Below are 17550 nucleotides of genomic sequence, written 5' to 3'. Positions count from 1 at the left end.
AGAAAATGTATCAGTTTAGCCTTAAATGCCCTTTTCTTGATTGAAATGTGCTGACGCTATGTTAGCTAGTTAACGGATGCTAATGTTAGCTAGCGTGCTAGCATCGGTTCACACTCAAGTCTTTGGCCTATCTCTAGTGACCAACACTGCATTTGAATGTACTTCGTTATAGGAACACACTTTGTGCACTTAACTTAAAATACAGTTTTGAAATATATGATGAAAAACATATTTCTAATATTTGCAAATTTTGGCCTAGTAAGTATAGGCTCTGGGCTACTGTATGGCTCCGTTATTGTTTTGTTTTATCCTTAGATCAAGAAAAAATTACAAGACTAAAAAAACAAAACAAAACAAAACAGGCTTTTTCTCTAGTGGTAAACATAATACACTCTATGGCAGGGGTACACATCCCAAACTTTCCACTCAAATAATTTGAGTAATAATAAAAAAAATACTTAAATTGTTCGAGTACTGTTCACTTAAAATTAAAATGAGTTCTATCAGTTCATGAAAATAGAGTTGAAATAGCTGTTTTGGATTTTTAAGTAAACACAACTCCATTTTACCCCCTTTTTACCTAATTTGTTTAAAACAAACTAATTAAAGTAAATTGAGCCCTTTAGCTGTTACGGCCAAGAAGTACAAGTAACTTGTTTATAATAAGTATTTAGAACAGGTTACAAAAAACTGAGTTGATTCAACTTGATGTTTCTGAGTAAAATGGATGTTGCATTTTACAGTGTACACAACTTGAATTTTAGGTAGTTTTTGTAACTTTTACTTACATTTAAGCACAAATCACTTGTTAACTACTTTTTTTATTTTAAATTTAACTAATTTTAACAACATTTTTACAATAATATGAAAATTTATGATTTTAAATCATATTAAATTTCTCTTTGTTTTTTGGAAAGCATCCCGTGACCCCCTCACTGTCTCGCAACCCCCGGGGGGTCCAGACCCCCACTTTTGGAACCACTGCTCCGTCGCAATGAATGCTACTTGGACACTTTCCATATATTTTGTGCTAAAAATAATGAGTAAATAATTTCTCCTAACTTGCTCTTTTCATGATTGGTCATGAGGTAGGTCTTTCATTCTGAGATATAATGGGGTTAAATGTGTCAGCAATAACCTCTCTTTTACTCAACAGTTGATATAAAGCTGTGGCCTTGTATTACCTTGCAGACATGGGATAGAATTTATTTTATCTTTTTTTTTTTTAATCGAATTTTCTGCAACTTAGCAAGCAAATATTTTCACAAATGTTATCTCTTTTTGGCTTTATAAGAGATAATTTTGAGGGCACGCAGACAGTGGAGTGGTTTAAGGTGCTACCCATGTACGTGGGTGGCCCAGGTTTGAATCCAGCCGTGGCCCTTTGTCTCTCCCCACTCTCTTCCCTGCTTCAGAGTCTGTCCACTGTCCTTCTTCTATCTAACAAAGGCATGAAAAGGCCCAAAAATAAATCTAAAAGAAAAGAGATAATTTTGAGACCCATTGTTTTTTTTTTTTTTGAATGCTAATGTTTTTTATTGTCTTTCCCATCATCTGTCACTCTCTACAGAAAGTTTGCAGACATAGAAGCAGCAAACCATAGACTGTCATCTGCTCTCATATATAAGGAGAAGGAAAACAGCATACTGTGTCTGCTATCACAGAAGCCAGAAACACTTGACCAGTCAGGTACTCCCAGTGAAAATGCCCATCTACAAGAACAAGATGAAAGCAACCTGCACCCAGGAGCAGATGACATCAATAAGCCAAGACGTGTCTCAGATGAAACTGAAGTCAGAGAAGGGAAGCAGTCAGAACCTGGTTATCTTCAGAAACAACACCCTAAATCTCAGCCTTGCACATACATCGCTAGAAAGAACAACCAGAGGAAAGGGAGGCAGAGAAAAGAGAATGGAAATCATGAACTGGTGGATTTCACATCTACAAGCTCTTCAATTGGGCCAGACTTTCACCACAGGTCAGAATTATTTAATAATGAGTCTTTCATTGATGAATGTCAGCCAGCCATGACTTACAACTTCCCAGAAGACTCACAAAAAGCTCATGAGGACTTAAGTTTTATCCCGTTTGGCCAAAATGGGGACATCTCTCCAGAACTCTCTCCGCTGTCCCTCAACTCCTGCGACTTGTCACTGCAAATGTTCAGAGATGTACTGACCCAGACTAATGTTGCTGACATTTCAGAGAGTCAGTGGACAGATTTGATAGATCTTTTTAGTGTTGGCAGTAAGGACTTAGGTCACATGGATGTGGAGGCTTATCTTGAGAGTATATGTGCTTGTCAAGGTGACGATGGGCAGGAAGGCTGTGTGGATGGTGCTGGATTTTCAGATGAGTCAGGTGGTTTTATGCAAAAGATCTGCAGCCACAGATCTGAGATAGAGGCTGACACAGGTGATCATAGATATGAATGTGGATACATTTATCAAGGAGATCAAGGAATGAAATCGAACCACTGTCAGAGACAACACAAGGATGGCCCAGAGATTCAGTTTATTAACACCTTCAAGCCAACCCAAGATGCTTATATCATCCACAACCAGCTCTCTACATCCATCAGCTATGACTACAACCCCTCAGAACTGCAGATGTACCATCATCCTCATGAAGAGACTCCTTATATGCTGATTGGTGATGAAAATAAACAAAACTTGACGCTGTTTGAGGGCATTGCTCAGTCATTCTCTGTTCCACTTCATAATCCTGAGCATCGATCAATTCCAACACCTCCACATGAGGACGACTGGCTTTTCACTGATATCTTAAAGGATGGCAAGACGCCTGATTGTGAAAACTTTATGTCGGGTTTTAAAAGAAATTAATGGTTGGAATCTGTTGTCTATGTTGAAGGTATAAGTGAAAAGGAATAATCCACCACTGTCTTATTTTAAAGTAGAACAAGATTGAAGCATTGGTAATGATGATTTGACACAATTATTTAGTTTCCACTGCTGGTTTTGCTACCTGAACTTTTGCTGGTGAAGCACCAGCTAAACCTCATTCAGACATTCTCCTTACAAAGCCTTTTTTCTGTCATACGATAAAACCAGCAAAACCATTTTTTTTGACAACTTTAAACAAGAGCAATGCGACATTTTCCCCCTGGGAAAAAAGCGTTAACACTTACGAGGTTGGGTGCATAAAGTGGTTTGTCTGTGATACTAATACTGCAGTTTACTACCTTTAGGACAAACTGTCTGCAGTATGTTGGTGTGTGGTGGTCTGTTCACATGCTGTATATAATTGTTATTTATTGTTTTTCAGCAGATACTGCACTATTCCAAGTCAGATCTAACTCTAAAAATGAAGTCTATCTTAACATGATCTGACATGCATTTCCAGGTTTGCTCTTGATCTTAATATTTAAGTTTTTACTTTTTAATGCAACTTAAAATTTATTTTTGCCAATCCAACCAATTGAGAGCTTTGATGATGTGTACTGCCACTCAGACATTTTGGTTTCAATCTGGAGTGACCCACTTGTAAATATTTCACACAAAGGATTTTCCTTTAACCAAACTTTTTTATGCATGTAAAAAAAATATGACATGGTGTTATTTAATTGTGTGAGAACTAATCTAGTTTATAATTGCAGTGAACATGTATGTTAAACTAATGCAGTATATATGCATAATGTAAATAAAACCATAAATGTGCATTAACACCAGCAAATGTTGTTTATCAGAGTTAACACGTTTAAAACATGTAAAAAGACTTGCTTTGGAGATGACATTTTAGTTAAAAAAAAAAACCTTAATGTTTTGAGTCATGTCATTTAGAATAATATGGCAGAGTTACCCTTAAACCATTTGTCACTGGAAGCATTATTATTGATCCCTGAAAGGGAAATTCATTTACAGACTTAGCTGATTGGAAAGGTGACAACTTTTTGGGGTGAGGGCTTTTACTGTGTTATTTGGATAGGACAGCTGAAGAGAGACAGGAAATATGGGGCGAGAGAGTGGTGGAAGACATGCACCAATCAGCGCAGAGACTGGAAATGGGTCCCGCAACCAGTGCATCAAGATTACAACCTTTGTACATGGGTGACAGAGATAAATATTTTTAAAATTACAATCAAACTTCCCTCATATTCTATATAGAGCAAGCCCTCCAGGAGTGGCTGCTGAGAAGTATCCCAACAGCATGATGCTGCCACCACCACGCTTCACAGTGTGGATGGTGTATTTGTGGTGATGTGCAGTGTTTGGTGTCCACCAAACATAGCGCCTTAACTGATGGCCAGAAAGCACCATTTGGTCTCATCAGACCAAAGAAATTTCTTCCACTTAACCATGGAGTCTCCCACATGCCTTTCGGTGAACTCTAGTTGAGATTCAGTGTGAGTTTTTTACCCAAGCCGATGAAATCGGCAGGGGGTTATGTAAAGGGTTCCGTATCTTTGTTCATTTCTTTGTTTGTTTGTTTGTTATGTGTACAAGATAACTCGAGAACGGAAAGTCAGATCTTCACCAAACTTTCAGGGAATATTGGGATAGTGACAGGGAACAATCGTTTAGATTTTGGTGATGATCTGCGCCCCCATTTGTTTTTTTCTCGGACTTCGAAATTTTGAACACCATAGTAATCAATGGGAGCGCAAGTTCCTCGGTGGCGCTGCTTAGGTGTGGGTCTGCCGCCTCAGACGGCCATTCTAGTTTTAACAGTGTTTTTCTATTTGCCACTCGACTATCAAGCTTTGACTGGTATAGAAAGTCCCTCCCATCTCAGCTGCTGAACCTTTTAACTCCTTCAGAGTAGTCACTGGTGTGTTGGTGGCCTCTTTCACTTGTATACTTTTTGTACGATCACTCAATTTGTGAGGACGGCCTGATCCAGGCAGATTTACATGTGCCATATTCCTTCCATTTCTTGAAGATGGATTTAACTGAACTCTGGGGGATGTTCAGTGCCTTGGAATTTTTTTTTGTATCCATTCCCTGACTTATACTTTTCAATAACCTTCTCTGGGTTGCTTGGAGTGTTCTTCTGTCTTGGTGGTGTAATGGTAGCCAGAAATACTGATTAACCAGTGACTGGACTTTCCAGACACAGGTGTTTTTATACTACAGTAACTTGGTGAGACTACTAGCACCAATTGGCTAGATCTCTGTTGAATTAGGCCAGTCACTTTAAAGGGGGTCAATATTTATGCAGTCACTTATTTTATGTTACATATTTTAATTTAATTTACATTACTTTAAAGGCACTATATACTGATGATATTTTTTACATGACAACTCAAAAACTTTTATTATAAGGAGGTGTAGGTCTAAAGTAATAGCATAATATGGTTAATACTTAAGAAATTACAAGTACATTATGTGAATGCTAAAGTCCTATATAAAAAAGGAGTGATCATTTTTACATTTTTTTATGCTTGGAGTGCCTGATTTCTTCTGTTTTAGTATGTACTGTTTAAAAACTCTTCCTACAAAGATGGTTACTTTCCACTGATTTAAGTGTGTGTGTGTGTGTGTGTGTTTGCTTAGTTTGTGCTCTCAAAAAACACTCAGAAACACAAAGATCAAAACCAACAACATATATTAAAGTTAACCCCAGTCAGAAGTTTTATAATAACAGCATCATTAACAAAAAAGGATAAAACAAACACATTTTTCCAAATGTTTCAAGTTCCACAGTAGCCATTAAAAAAAACGCAGAGAGAAAAATAACACCTCAGAGAAGCACCGGCCTTGTCTCTTGCTACACATAAACAGAGCTCATCTGCTCTCGCTCCAGCAGTTGAAATCCACGTCCTCAGATTTTGGTCTATAAAGACATGATTACAGTCGCCGTGTTTGGACGCTGATATGACATTTTGATAGAACAACATTAAAGTGAATAGTATAGAGTGAGGAGACATGATGTTAGCTCATTTGGCTTCATGCTGTCGGCCTCTGAGAGAGAAATCACAGCCTGACAAAGCAGACATAATATGGTGTCGATGTCTGGCTGTGTTCATCTCCAGTTGTGATGTGTAAAGTGCAGCTTTTACACAATATCTTAAAAAACAAAGCTTCAAATAAAATCCTTTGCATATTGCTAAGATAAAATAATTGTACATTCAGAAAATAAAAAATAAACCCCCTCAATAGGGTGTTACATACTCATCGTCAGAACTCTTTCCTGACCCGACTGGTTTGATATTTCTTCACCAGACACTTACTGGTGATCATAGTGAACTTGATATGGCAAAAAGAGCTTAAAATGTCTGAAAATATGGATACATGTGGAACATAAGGTCTGTACACACTTACTGTTCTTGTTTGGTCAGTGCAGAGTTTTTGTTTCATACAATTAAAACAAAAAAGAAAGAAGAAGGAGCAGCCATACCATCCCTGTTCACCGAAAACTACTGAAACGCTCCTGTATGTAATCAACGGTAAACACCAACATGATCCTCGCCATATGTATGTAAATATGTAACCAGGATAAAAAGAAAACATTCATAGCAGTTACAGAAACAACATATTTGATTTCCTTTAACACAATCTTTTTCTTTCTTTAGTTCCAATTGCAATTTAAAGCGCCAGTGACATTCTTCCTTAGTTAAAGAAACAGTAGCCTATTTTGGGAAAAAGGCATATTTGCACAGTTACTTAATATGGTTACAGTTAGACTGGAAACAGGGGAAACAGCTAGCATGATATAACAGCTTTAATAGAAGAACCCCTTAAGCTCTTCAGTTGCACTTTATATCCTATTTTTATTCCGTATAGAAACTCAGAGATATCATGTATTGTTTTACAGAGGTATACGATGGATTACTACTTGGCCTGGTACAGCGACTACCTCCAGTCTTTTGTTCAAAAAGCAGTAAACCTACAACTTTCTGTTAAAAAGCTTGATTCTAAGGACGTTATATGCCACAGTCTGAATTTTGACACTGAAACAATCAAATACACTAAATGTCAACATATTGTGGGGAAATTGGTTTGTTGTTGTCAGCTCTGTGTTCACAACAACAGGATGGTGCATGCTTCAGCTTGTATGTTTTAACCAGAGGCTCAAACATGTTTCATGCATCTATTTCTTTCCATAAACCTCTCCCTCTGTAATTGTTAATGCTAAAGAGTGGGGTGAAAGATGGTCTCATCCCCTCAGGGATGCTGTGTCGACACCATAGACCAGGGGTCATCAACTACATTTGTAGAAGGGCCAGCATTTTTTGTTAACAGATGCTCTGTGGACAAGAGTTCCAAATAAACAGTAATAAAACATAATATTTTGGTGTAATTAACATGCACAACCTAATGCCCAACAGTACAGTCAGGTACAATTACCTGACTGTACTGTATATGTACCAAGGTACATATTTCTGGGGCTGCCATGTTGTCAACCACTGGGTTTGATGCCAATTTGCTCAGTAGTGTAGTGTTGTGTTTAAAAGTGGGTATACTCTTAATTTATACACTCTTTAGAATTGGCTAAACTCCTTTTTTGGGGTGGGTAGAGGGAGAGTGGGTACACTCTCTTGTGACAAAAAATAAGTGGATATACTCTGAATACCCGGATATACCCTGCACTAAACCACTGAATATGCTTCCTCCTGAGTGGAAATCACATGAGACGTAAAACAGGTCTGCTGTTTTGATTCTCAGTCAGGACAACTTGGAAGACTGCAGATTTAATCAGGACTGGACTGACCAGTATGTGTTTATCATACATCATATTTACAAATAATGACTTAAAGGTGGATTAAATTTATCCCTGACAAAACTGTTGTAATGTTAATGGCTTAGGGTTGATTTAATAAATAATTCCTGAAAAAAAAAACTTTTATCCCTTCAAACATTTTCTGAATTTAATCATCTTTTGGGGGGCAGATTGGGGTCATTGAGGGGTCAAATAGGCCTCTTAAGCCACAAGTTGATGACCACTGCTAAGGCTATAGAAAGTATTTGACAAAGCTTGAGTTACATGAGCCATTTGGTTACCTATAGCTAATCCCTGGTGGCTTTCATATTGAAAATGCTGTCTCAAACTTAGTTGAGTTTAAAGAGGTAGAGCTGAGGCAGATGTTAAGCCCTCTGACAAACAGCTACACTATGTTGGCTTGTTATCATGTCACCCACACCCCTAATTATACATAAATTATATCCTTCTAAAAAAAAATAAACTATTCCAATAAAATTATTCTTGAACCACACTGTGAATTTGTTGGAATTTTAACATGGGGTGCGTATGTGAATTCTGGTGATTCTGCAGCCGCCCTCAAGTGGACACTCAAGGAACTGCATATTTTTGCACCTCTGCATTGGCTTGATTTTCAAACTTCAAAGGTTGCTGCTTGATCTACAGGTAGAATAAGAGAGTCGTTGCAAGAGAACATCTGAAGAAGAACCAGCAGGCTTTCCTAACCAAAGAAAATACTTTTTATGGCTTAAAAAGACAAACAGAAACCAACCATATCAACTTTGGGATGTATATCATCACTTGAAATTGCTCAATCTTGTACTCAGGGGTTTACTAGCGCTCGTTTGCTGCTTTTCAGAATGAGGACGGGTGGGGGAAGAGAAGTGTGTGAAGGGGGGAGCTAAAGGGTGAAAAGAGAAATTTGTTTTGGTCTAAAAATCTGCTCTGAAGGTTGCATCGTACACCTTTAAGGGGAGTTTATAGGCAGATTCTATGACACTGCTACTTGCTAGCTGCTTTCCCAATTACAGCCTTTATACCAAACTGAGCCAACCTGCAGCTGGCTGAAGCTTTATGTGTACCATGCAGGCACAAGAGGGGTGTAAATATTTGAGTATTTCCCAAAATATTAAACTATTCCTTTAAAAAATTGCTAAAAACCTTTTATATTACATGAAGTTCCTGGACAGCCTCAAAGCTTTGACAGGCAAACAGGTGCTGAAGAAGGTCATAAAAATAAAAAATAAAAAAAACTCCATTGTATTTTCAATGAAACAAGATGAGGAAAATGGAGACATTTTACAACAAGAAATCCAGGGTTCAATAAAACATTGTTTCACAGCAGGGTCATCAAGCTGCGTGAGATTGGTTGACACCACACACGTCTTTAGGGTAAAAAAAAGTCTACCATTTGTTCTACTTGCTGTTTGTTTCATGAAAATTCATTCCTCAATGCTTCAAATGTCTTTTTTTTATCTAACTCTACTAGCATCTGAAAATGCTTTGAGTCTCATGCTCAGTTATTCTACTTTTTCTACATGAACAGTGAGCAGAGACTGAGTTTATTCTACTAATTAAACTCCAGTGGAGTCACTGGATGATAGGAAAAAAACTCAGCAGCCTCTGCTTCAGCTGTCTACTTTGTTCTACTGCTACTCTACTACTAATTTAAGTCCCTTTTTCTCATCCATACGCCCAAAACAAAAAAGCTTTGATGATCAATAATTTACACAGTTACTCAGTAAAAATTACAATGTACAAGATGCTTGTCAAAAAGTCATGTGTTTGTCAGTCTGAAATAAAAAAAAATATCTGGTGTCACAATTAGTCCTGATTTGGATAAAAAAGATGGATTTATTAAGTTCTCCACGGCTGTGGTTAATCTTTAAATCAGAGCTTCTTTTTTAACCAGCTATTCATCAGAAATGACGCCTTTGCTACTTTACCTCTAAGATCCAATGCTGTGACGCAGACTGAGTCTATCATGATGTGATGAAATACTCAGACGAACATGCTTCATACAGAAAATAACCCATGACTCAATTCACATTGGATATAAATGATACAAAATTTTGAAGCCATATGTTTAGACTTTAGTTGAAGAAACTATCTAATACTACCTACTGAGGTACCTAACAACAAACTGGTTCTAATCTACGATTAAAGGATTTTTCACTTCATATTACTTTAATACAGCTGAGCTTCATCCAGGCTGCTTTTTAAGGTCAGCTGTTAGTCTCAGTAGTGGGGTTTCCATCCACAAACCTTTATGTACATTTTCAACTTGACATAAAAAAAACTGACTTAAAACCCTATAAATTTTGAAATATAACAAAAAAACTGAAGACTAGAGGAAGTGGAGTAGTTGGCAAATCCATAGAAAGTGTGACTTTTTTCAGTGGAAGCTCATTTATGTAGCAAATAAACAATGATGTCTTTAGATTAACACCGAAATTAAATCAGCACCCAGTGCTGTTTTTAGAACTCTTAAGAACCTGTAGGTTTAGAAAAAGGTTTTCAAAACTCTCTTTGTCCTCACATAAAATCCTCCATCATTTTGTTAATCTCTTCAAAAGCGTCCAAGATAAAGGCTATCAAACATAAAGCAATGCAGTGTTCAAGCCTTCTTCTTCTGCAGTGTTTTGTTTTCATTTTTTTTAACAGTAGTGCTGCTTACTGCTTGACTTATTGTCTTCTATTACTCGCACAACACTAGTGGAAGGAAGCACGCATAAATTCTCATTTCCTTTTGCCAGATTCCTAAAAATCATTTAAATTTTCTGATACATCATGATGGAAACCCCACTTCTGAGAAAACACAGAGAAATGGGATCATATGGATGTTAGTGTGGTTTCTCTCCAGTAAAAGCTTTTTTTTTTTTTAAACTAATTCTCATTTCTCTATTGCTAAGCCATCTAATAAATCTGCCAGTCTTTCTACTGGCTGCCATCTACAGTTTCATCTTTTAGTCTTCTTATTCAAAGTTTCTCATTTATGTTTTTGATAAAAACTGACATACAAAATGTCTTTACTCCATGTGTGTCTTTGTCAACTGCTTTATGTTACATGTATATAGATTGTCTTAACACCTTTTAAAAGTATGTTCACCATTTTTAAAACCAGGTTTAATATCTGACCCTCACCAAAGAGTCAAACATGGCTTTGAAATACCCTCTTCTGTAAAAGATGTCACTGTTGTAATGTTTTTTATGTTATCTAATAACTGTACAGCATTGTGAAATTAGTTGAAAATTATTCCCTTTCCCACTGGAACTCTGGGAGATTTAGTTTAGTTTCTCAGAAGTTAATTACAGAGATGTAGAAATTTCCAGTCAGTTATTTTATGTCCCAGTTTGTTACAAAACCAAACTCCATCCTGTTATGTCTTTGTAAAATCTAATTTTTACATTTTTTTCACTGAGGTTAAAGCGCCTTGTGTTTGCATCCTACATGACTTAGAGAACAAGTGTTTGCATGTTTGTTTTGTGTGTGTCGCTCTTTCACCCCTGAGAATTCGAGGCTGTGAGAGGCCGTTGCCTGTGTCTATGTACGTGTGTTAGATTTAGCTGGGTCTATGTGTGTCACTCTGTGTTGTTGACACTGTAGGGCGGTGGAGGGTCCAGACTGTGTTCAGAGGAGGGTGTCGGGGTCCCTGGGAGTCCAGAGGAGGGGGTGGGTGAGGCAGGGGGCTCTTCTGAGTCCGAGTTCTCATAGGAAAGGTCGTCAACCAGCGCTCTGCGTCCACGCATGGCCAGGGGCAAGGGGACTCGTCTGCACGAGACAAAAAGAGAGAAAGTGAGATTTGTGGGAATTGTTACTGCACACGCCAACTGTAAACTACCCATATTTTAAATTTGACCTCTTTTACCAACAATTAAGGTTTGGAAAAATATTTTTTTAAAGATACAAACATTTTTAGTCTGCGTTATTAGGCTTTTTATGTTTGAAATTTGTTGACACTAAAAATTCTTTGTATTTCAATGTTTCAATGTGTTTATATTTGATGTAGTGACTGTGGATCCACTTTTTTTTTACTTTTCATTGTTAATGAAGTCAGAAAAAACATTCCAGGAACCTTTAGAAACACATTTATTTAAACTCAGCTTTCTCATCATGGATTTGGCTGTGATGCTCTAAAAGGCGAAGAGAAGCAAACTTGAAGAAATTCACTTGGTTAGCAGCATGAAGGTTACCAAGAACCTACTGTCTGATGTAGCAGTCATGGCTTCAGTAATTTCTACTTAAAAACAAAAAACACTCCTTCTGTTGCGAATATGAAAACATCATAAACCACCACTTTTCAATATGATTTTAAAATGATATTTTCAGAAAAACACCCATTGTCATATCGCATCAGCTTATGAAAAAATGACCATTCCTTTCCAGCCATCCGGAGGTGTTAAGTGTCTATTTTTACTTGTATTTGTGGTTTTATCTTAGTTGAATATTAACATTAACATTTTTAATGCAATTCTGAAAGTTATGTGAATAAATTTAAGGCTGACTATCCCATCTTGTGGGGTTATTAGATCAGAGCATCTTAGCGGGCTATCTTGCCCTAGAGCTTACAATGTCAGGCAAAAAACATTTTTTTAAGTATGGGGGAATTTTGAACAATCTAAAGATGACCCAAAAACTGCAAGCTTTGTCAAAAGCTGTTTTCGTACCATTCAACAAAAAGTAACATGGCCTAGCAATTAAAACAGGTAAGTAACTGATAGACTCATGAAGAAGATCATAAAGCTAAAAAAAGGTTGGAAATCACTGGTCTAGGACATCTCTAAATTCCCATTGATACTGATTTGTCCAAAATCTTGTGATAAATTCAGACTGCAAGTTTTTTGAGATCTAAAGCAGTGAGATTCAACGATGTGGCTCTAGAGCCACATGTGGATCTTTGTGACGACTTGTGGCTCTTTTAAGTAACTCCCTCGTAAAATCTTTAAAAAAGGGAATTTTAGACGTCAGAAAGGATTCATTACAATTACACATCAATCGGTCTTTTTCCCACACTTATACAGTTGGCTTTAATTGTCAAATTTAACTGTCAACTTTTATTTTTTGTCTGTATATTTCCATCAGGTGTGTGCAAGAAAGAACATGCAAGATAAATATCACTGATTTTTGAAAAAAGGGACAAAACAGGTTCCGAATACAATATTGTACTTTTGTTTTACTATAAAATTTGAAATGGATATTTGTGTGGGTTGAGGTCTAAACTGGCAGTTGTGTGTGAGAAAAGATTTTGATTCAACATTTGTTTACCAGAATGTGACGTTTTTGCCAATAATACCTAAATTTTTGTTCACTCCATCAGACACACTGACATTCCTTACATTTTTATTATTTTAAGATGAATGTCAAGTTTTCAGCTATCTAATAAGGGTATTCAATGATACGTAGTATTAAAGTGTATTATTTTCACTTATTTTTTAATCTTTTCACTCATCTAAAGTATCTTATCTGGGAATTTTACGATTTTCTAACTTTGTCTTGAATATTTACAAAAACTAATATTTTAAATAAATTAGTTATTATTGGATATGGATTAGCTGGTATTTGAACAAATAAGCAGAATAAAACTGAGAACAATGCATTATTTGTAAAATGAAAAAAAACATCATCTGATGTAGATGATGAGAGCAAAGTTTAATTGCAGTTGTTCATTTAGTTGAATGATTTATTGATCACTAATTAATGACAGCTGATTTATCGTAGTTTCATCAACAAAACAATTTTGTGTGGAATCGGTTCTGGGAAAATACCTGAAATAATACAGACTTTTAAAAAAATGAGGAAAGTTTGTAAGACAGATTATTGTTGAATAAACAAAATATCACAGGTTATGTGACTGAAACTAAGAAAATAAATAAATGGATAAATAGTTTAGACATGTACTTGGTGAGATGTAGTTGTATGTGAAGCCTCCACCTTAATAAACAAACACCCAAAGGTTAAAAAAAACAAAAATGACACTGACAGTGACCTACTTATCTGCCCTCCAATCTGGGACGCTGAGTGTTGTAGAGACGGAGACAGGTGGACAGTTTGTCAGTGTTAGATGGACACAAACAGAGGAAACAAAAGAGCAAAGCAAAACAAATCATATCAAGTTAATGAGGGGGTTAAAAACAAACAAAACAACAACAAATGATGATGATAAATCAGACAAACACAAACACACACGAAAACACACAGACATGTGTGGTTACCTGAGCTGGCTGCGGAGAGACGTGATCTCTCGCGTCATGCTCTGGCTGCTGTCGGTGACCTCCTCCAGCTCCCTCTGCAGCTTCCTCTTCTGAGCGTTAGAGCGAGAGTTTTCCTCCTCCACCTCCTCCAGTTGCCTCTTCAGCTGCTTCAGGCGCACCATGGACTTATCCAGCTAGAGGGGGTGAGGAGGAAGAGGGGGAGGATTGGGGAGGGACAGAAGGTACAGCAGAGGTGAGGAGGAAGAGAAACAAGGGGAAGAGAAAAAAGAGAAGGGGAGCGATGTATAAAGAGGAGATTAGTCTGAGTAGGAGGACTGATAGGGATCACGAGTCAGATTAAACCTGGGAGATTACCACCAATGATGTTTAGGGAGGAGAGTCAGTGGCTCCTCTGCGGTTGAGAGATTTGTGTTTTGTTTTTTTTTTTTCCAATGTGGGCTACGTTCTACCTTTCCAATGAACACACAGATGCCAGGGTGGGATTAGGATTAGGCTGGATTGAGCCGCATAAATCACTCATTTTAGGATGATTTTTTCAACACTCTCTTCTACTCGTGCACAATTAGGGCAGTCACATTAACAGCACTAACCAGCAGTGAAATAATATCTAAAGCTACACTCCTACTGATGTCATTTTGTTGGTGTTCATTTTCATACCTGTTCTCTGTACTGGTCTGCATGTCTCCTCTCGTCTTCCGCCTGCATCATCACCTCCTTCAGTTTCTTCTCCGTCTTTCGCACCAGCTTGTTTGCAATAGCTCGTTCCCTGAGACAAAGTAAAGGCCATTATAAAACACCTGCTTCAGCTTAACCCAAAAGTCTTGGGGGCAAAAACTGGAGCCAAGGGGTGTCAAATATTGGCATGGGTCGTCTTAAAATGCCTTCTCAAATTATTTTCTTTGTACACCAATATGCAATCAATACAGAGTAAGCACATGGGCCTTGCACTGATAAAAACACATACATTTCTGACCTTTTCCTGTTGAACTGTCTGTACGTTGCATTTTTTTAAAGAAGAAGGGACATTTTGTCTGGTTTACTGGCTTGCAAGAACATGTTCACATGTGCTGTAATGTGCATGCTGAAGTGGAAAGCAGCATATTTGTCAGGCAGGAATGAACGCACAAATTTGTAAATAATAGTGACAGATAATCATCTGCTTACATTATTTTGTTTTTTAAATAAATTGCCAGGCCCCCGGCGTATGTCTTAATATGCAAAGTTGCCTTCAACTTATCAATATTCATTTATAAAATCCAAATTGGTCTGTGTGTACTTTCCCTAATCTATTCTTAGTTGTTTTACTCCTTTCCAGTATCGCTTTAACAATAGCTTAAATAGATTAAAGGGAAATAAAACTGTGTTTTTTTCCATCTGCATGTGTGTCTGTTTCTCTCACTGTCGCTCCTGCTCCAACTGCTCCTCCATCGACTCTATCTTGGCCTCCAAGGCGGCGACACTGAGCTTGTGTTTCCCCCTTACTGCTCCCTCCATCTCTCCCAGTCGGGTCTTCAGCTCCTTATTCTGCCTCTCCAGCTGCTCCCTAGAGGCCTCCGCCTTCTGGGCCAGAGTCCTCTCTCCTTGCAGCTGCACGGTCAGAGTCTCCACCTGCAGAAATACCAACATCATGCCTGTGTACCTGTCTGTTATTGAAGAAGGAGTGTTTGGTGTGTGCAGGTAGATCCACTGTACCTGTAGAGCAGTCTTCCTCAGTCTGTCTGCCAGCAGCTCAGCATTACTCTGTTCCTCCTCCAGCTCCTCCTCCAGCTGACTCACTCGGGCCTCTAACCTCCTCTTCTCATCAATCAGCGTGGCTCTGAACAAACAAAGTATTAGAAATGTCAACACATCTACATACCAACCAGTCATATTTCACTCACATATCTGTATTATAGAAGTACTAACTTTCCTGTGCTGTTGTTGACCATCTCATCAGCCAAATCGTCTCTCTCCTGCTGAGCCTGTCTCTTCTGCCTCTCGGACACAGAAAGCTCCTACACAGACAGACAGGGTTCAACGGTTACCTAACACCATCAAAAACACATTTTTATTCTTTCTGCAGGTAAACAATGCACACCTCAGTGAACTGCAGGACTTCTGCTTCCAGTGTCTGGATCTTCTTTTCACTGTCTTTCAGGTGTGCAATCACCTCATCCCGAGACAGCTTGGTCTCATCCAGCTCACGCAGAGCTTCTTTCATTTGACCCTGCAACAAGGAAAGATTTTTTTTTTAAACCAGTGACAAGTACAGGAAATTATCATGTATTCCTTCTTGCAGCTTGGATCTGATTCCTAGCATCTTTGTGAGGCCAGTATGATGTCTGTAAAAGTTAAGTCATTCAGGTCATGGTCATTCATCAGAACTGATGATGTCTTTGGTGTGAGAGGCCAAAAATCTTTGAGAACCTCAACCAGGCCAATTAATTGACTTTACACTTAAAATTACTCTATTAGGGCTGTGCGATTCTTCCTTTGAAATGAATCAAGATTTTGATAGATAAGAGCTGAAACCCTGGTCCAAGCATTGTTCTGATTATTTCATAATAAACATATGCTGTCAAGAGCTTTCTACAACCATTACCTTAAATAAAATGCTGGGTTTAGAAGTCTCTTGTAAACAAATCGTCTCTTTTCCTGTCTTATTTTGGAACACTTCAAGTGGAAAAGTTAATTGCTGAAAAACAGCAATACTCAATCTGTGGCTTTTTTGGATTAATTGTGGTTCTTTTAAGTCCAACTTGAAAAAATAATTACACAGGGAAACACTGTCAGCAGAAAAAACTCACTACAAGTCACATCAATCAATATGTTTCCTGGACATAGATGATACTCAAGCAAGATGGCCCAAGTCAAGCTAACTGCTGACTTGTTTTCATCTGAATAACACCATCATATAATCACATGTGCATTAGAAAGGGAGCGAGCAAAAAGTCTCTTTGATGTTGTAAAGTCTCTCACTAAAACTGAAGCTTCTTATGCCTTTGTTTAAAGAATTTTGAGTTGCTTTCCTGTAATAATCGTCTACAGACATGCTTCTGCTTCCACTCTTAAATCTCTGACCAACACGTGCACAAGACAGACTCTGAGACAATTTGAGTCAATTATTTCAAAATAAACTCTATTCTATTTTTGCTTAAAATTGTAATATTATTATTTTTTATTCCGTAACTTGACATCATTGTAAATGAGGGAAACCTCAACAATCCTTGACGTTTAAATAAAGGTTTACGATAATGGTGACAATTGTGATACGCATCATTATAAATAGACCTTACACCTGGTCCTAAGCAAGCAAGCATCTGCTTGCTTAGGACAGGATGTTCTCCCCTGTCGCCCTGTCCCTACATGCCTTAGTCGTTTGTGTTGAGTTGAACAAGGAACAAGAAAAAAGAGGGATGACAAGGCATCAGTGGTGTCTGAAATTTTTTCCTTGATTTTCTTTCATTTTCCTCACTCAACAGAGCCTGTTAGCTTGTTTTACAAGGTGAAACTGTTGTGCATTGATATCTGTATCCATGTTTGAAATATTATGCTCTGACTTGTGTCATCACAGACAAAACTAATCAGCTCAAAGCTGTGAAAGGCTTTTCAATACACAGTGCTACACCTGTATGTCTGCAATCAAAATAGAAGAACTAGATGTCATATTTTTTGATGGTGAGGCTGAAATTCAAAGGG

The 17550-nt window shown here is 37.7% G+C and overlaps 1 protein-coding gene across 5 annotated transcripts in view; it reads right to left on the bottom strand.

The window, feature by feature from the left end:
• Positions 1-5583: 5583 nt before the first annotated feature.
• myh14 (myosin, heavy chain 14, non-muscle) overlaps positions 5584-17550 on the bottom strand; it is a 53649-nt gene continuing 41682 nt past the window's right edge. For 3 of the 5 annotated variants that reach the window (XM_041792820.1, XM_041792823.1, XM_041792822.1), the window contains 8 exons: positions 15950-16078; positions 15778-15866; positions 15565-15688; positions 15272-15480; positions 14530-14638; positions 13873-14045; positions 13651-13674; positions 5584-11431 (listed from right to left, as the gene is read on the bottom strand). In XM_041792820.1, coding sequence (XP_041648754.1) covers positions 11242-11431; positions 13651-13674; positions 13873-14045; positions 14530-14638; positions 15272-15480; positions 15565-15688; positions 15778-15866; positions 15950-16078 — 1047 coding nt within the window. In that variant the 3' untranslated portion in view covers positions 5584-11241. Of the gene's footprint in view, positions 11432-13640; positions 13675-13872; positions 14046-14529; positions 14639-15271; positions 15481-15564; positions 15689-15777; positions 15867-15949; positions 16079-17550 lie in introns of all 5 variants that reach the window. The other 2 variants (XM_041792824.1, XM_041792821.1) reach the window with 2 other exon arrangements.

The sequence above is a fragment of the Cheilinus undulatus genome, linkage group 8, assembly GCF_018320785.1.
Source record: "Cheilinus undulatus linkage group 8, ASM1832078v1, whole genome shotgun sequence".
NCBI classification, from domain to species: Eukaryota; Metazoa; Chordata; class Actinopteri; order Labriformes; family Labridae; genus Cheilinus; species Cheilinus undulatus.
The sequence above is the reverse complement of the archived record's forward strand: the minus strand, read 5'-3'. Positions and strand labels throughout refer to the sequence as shown.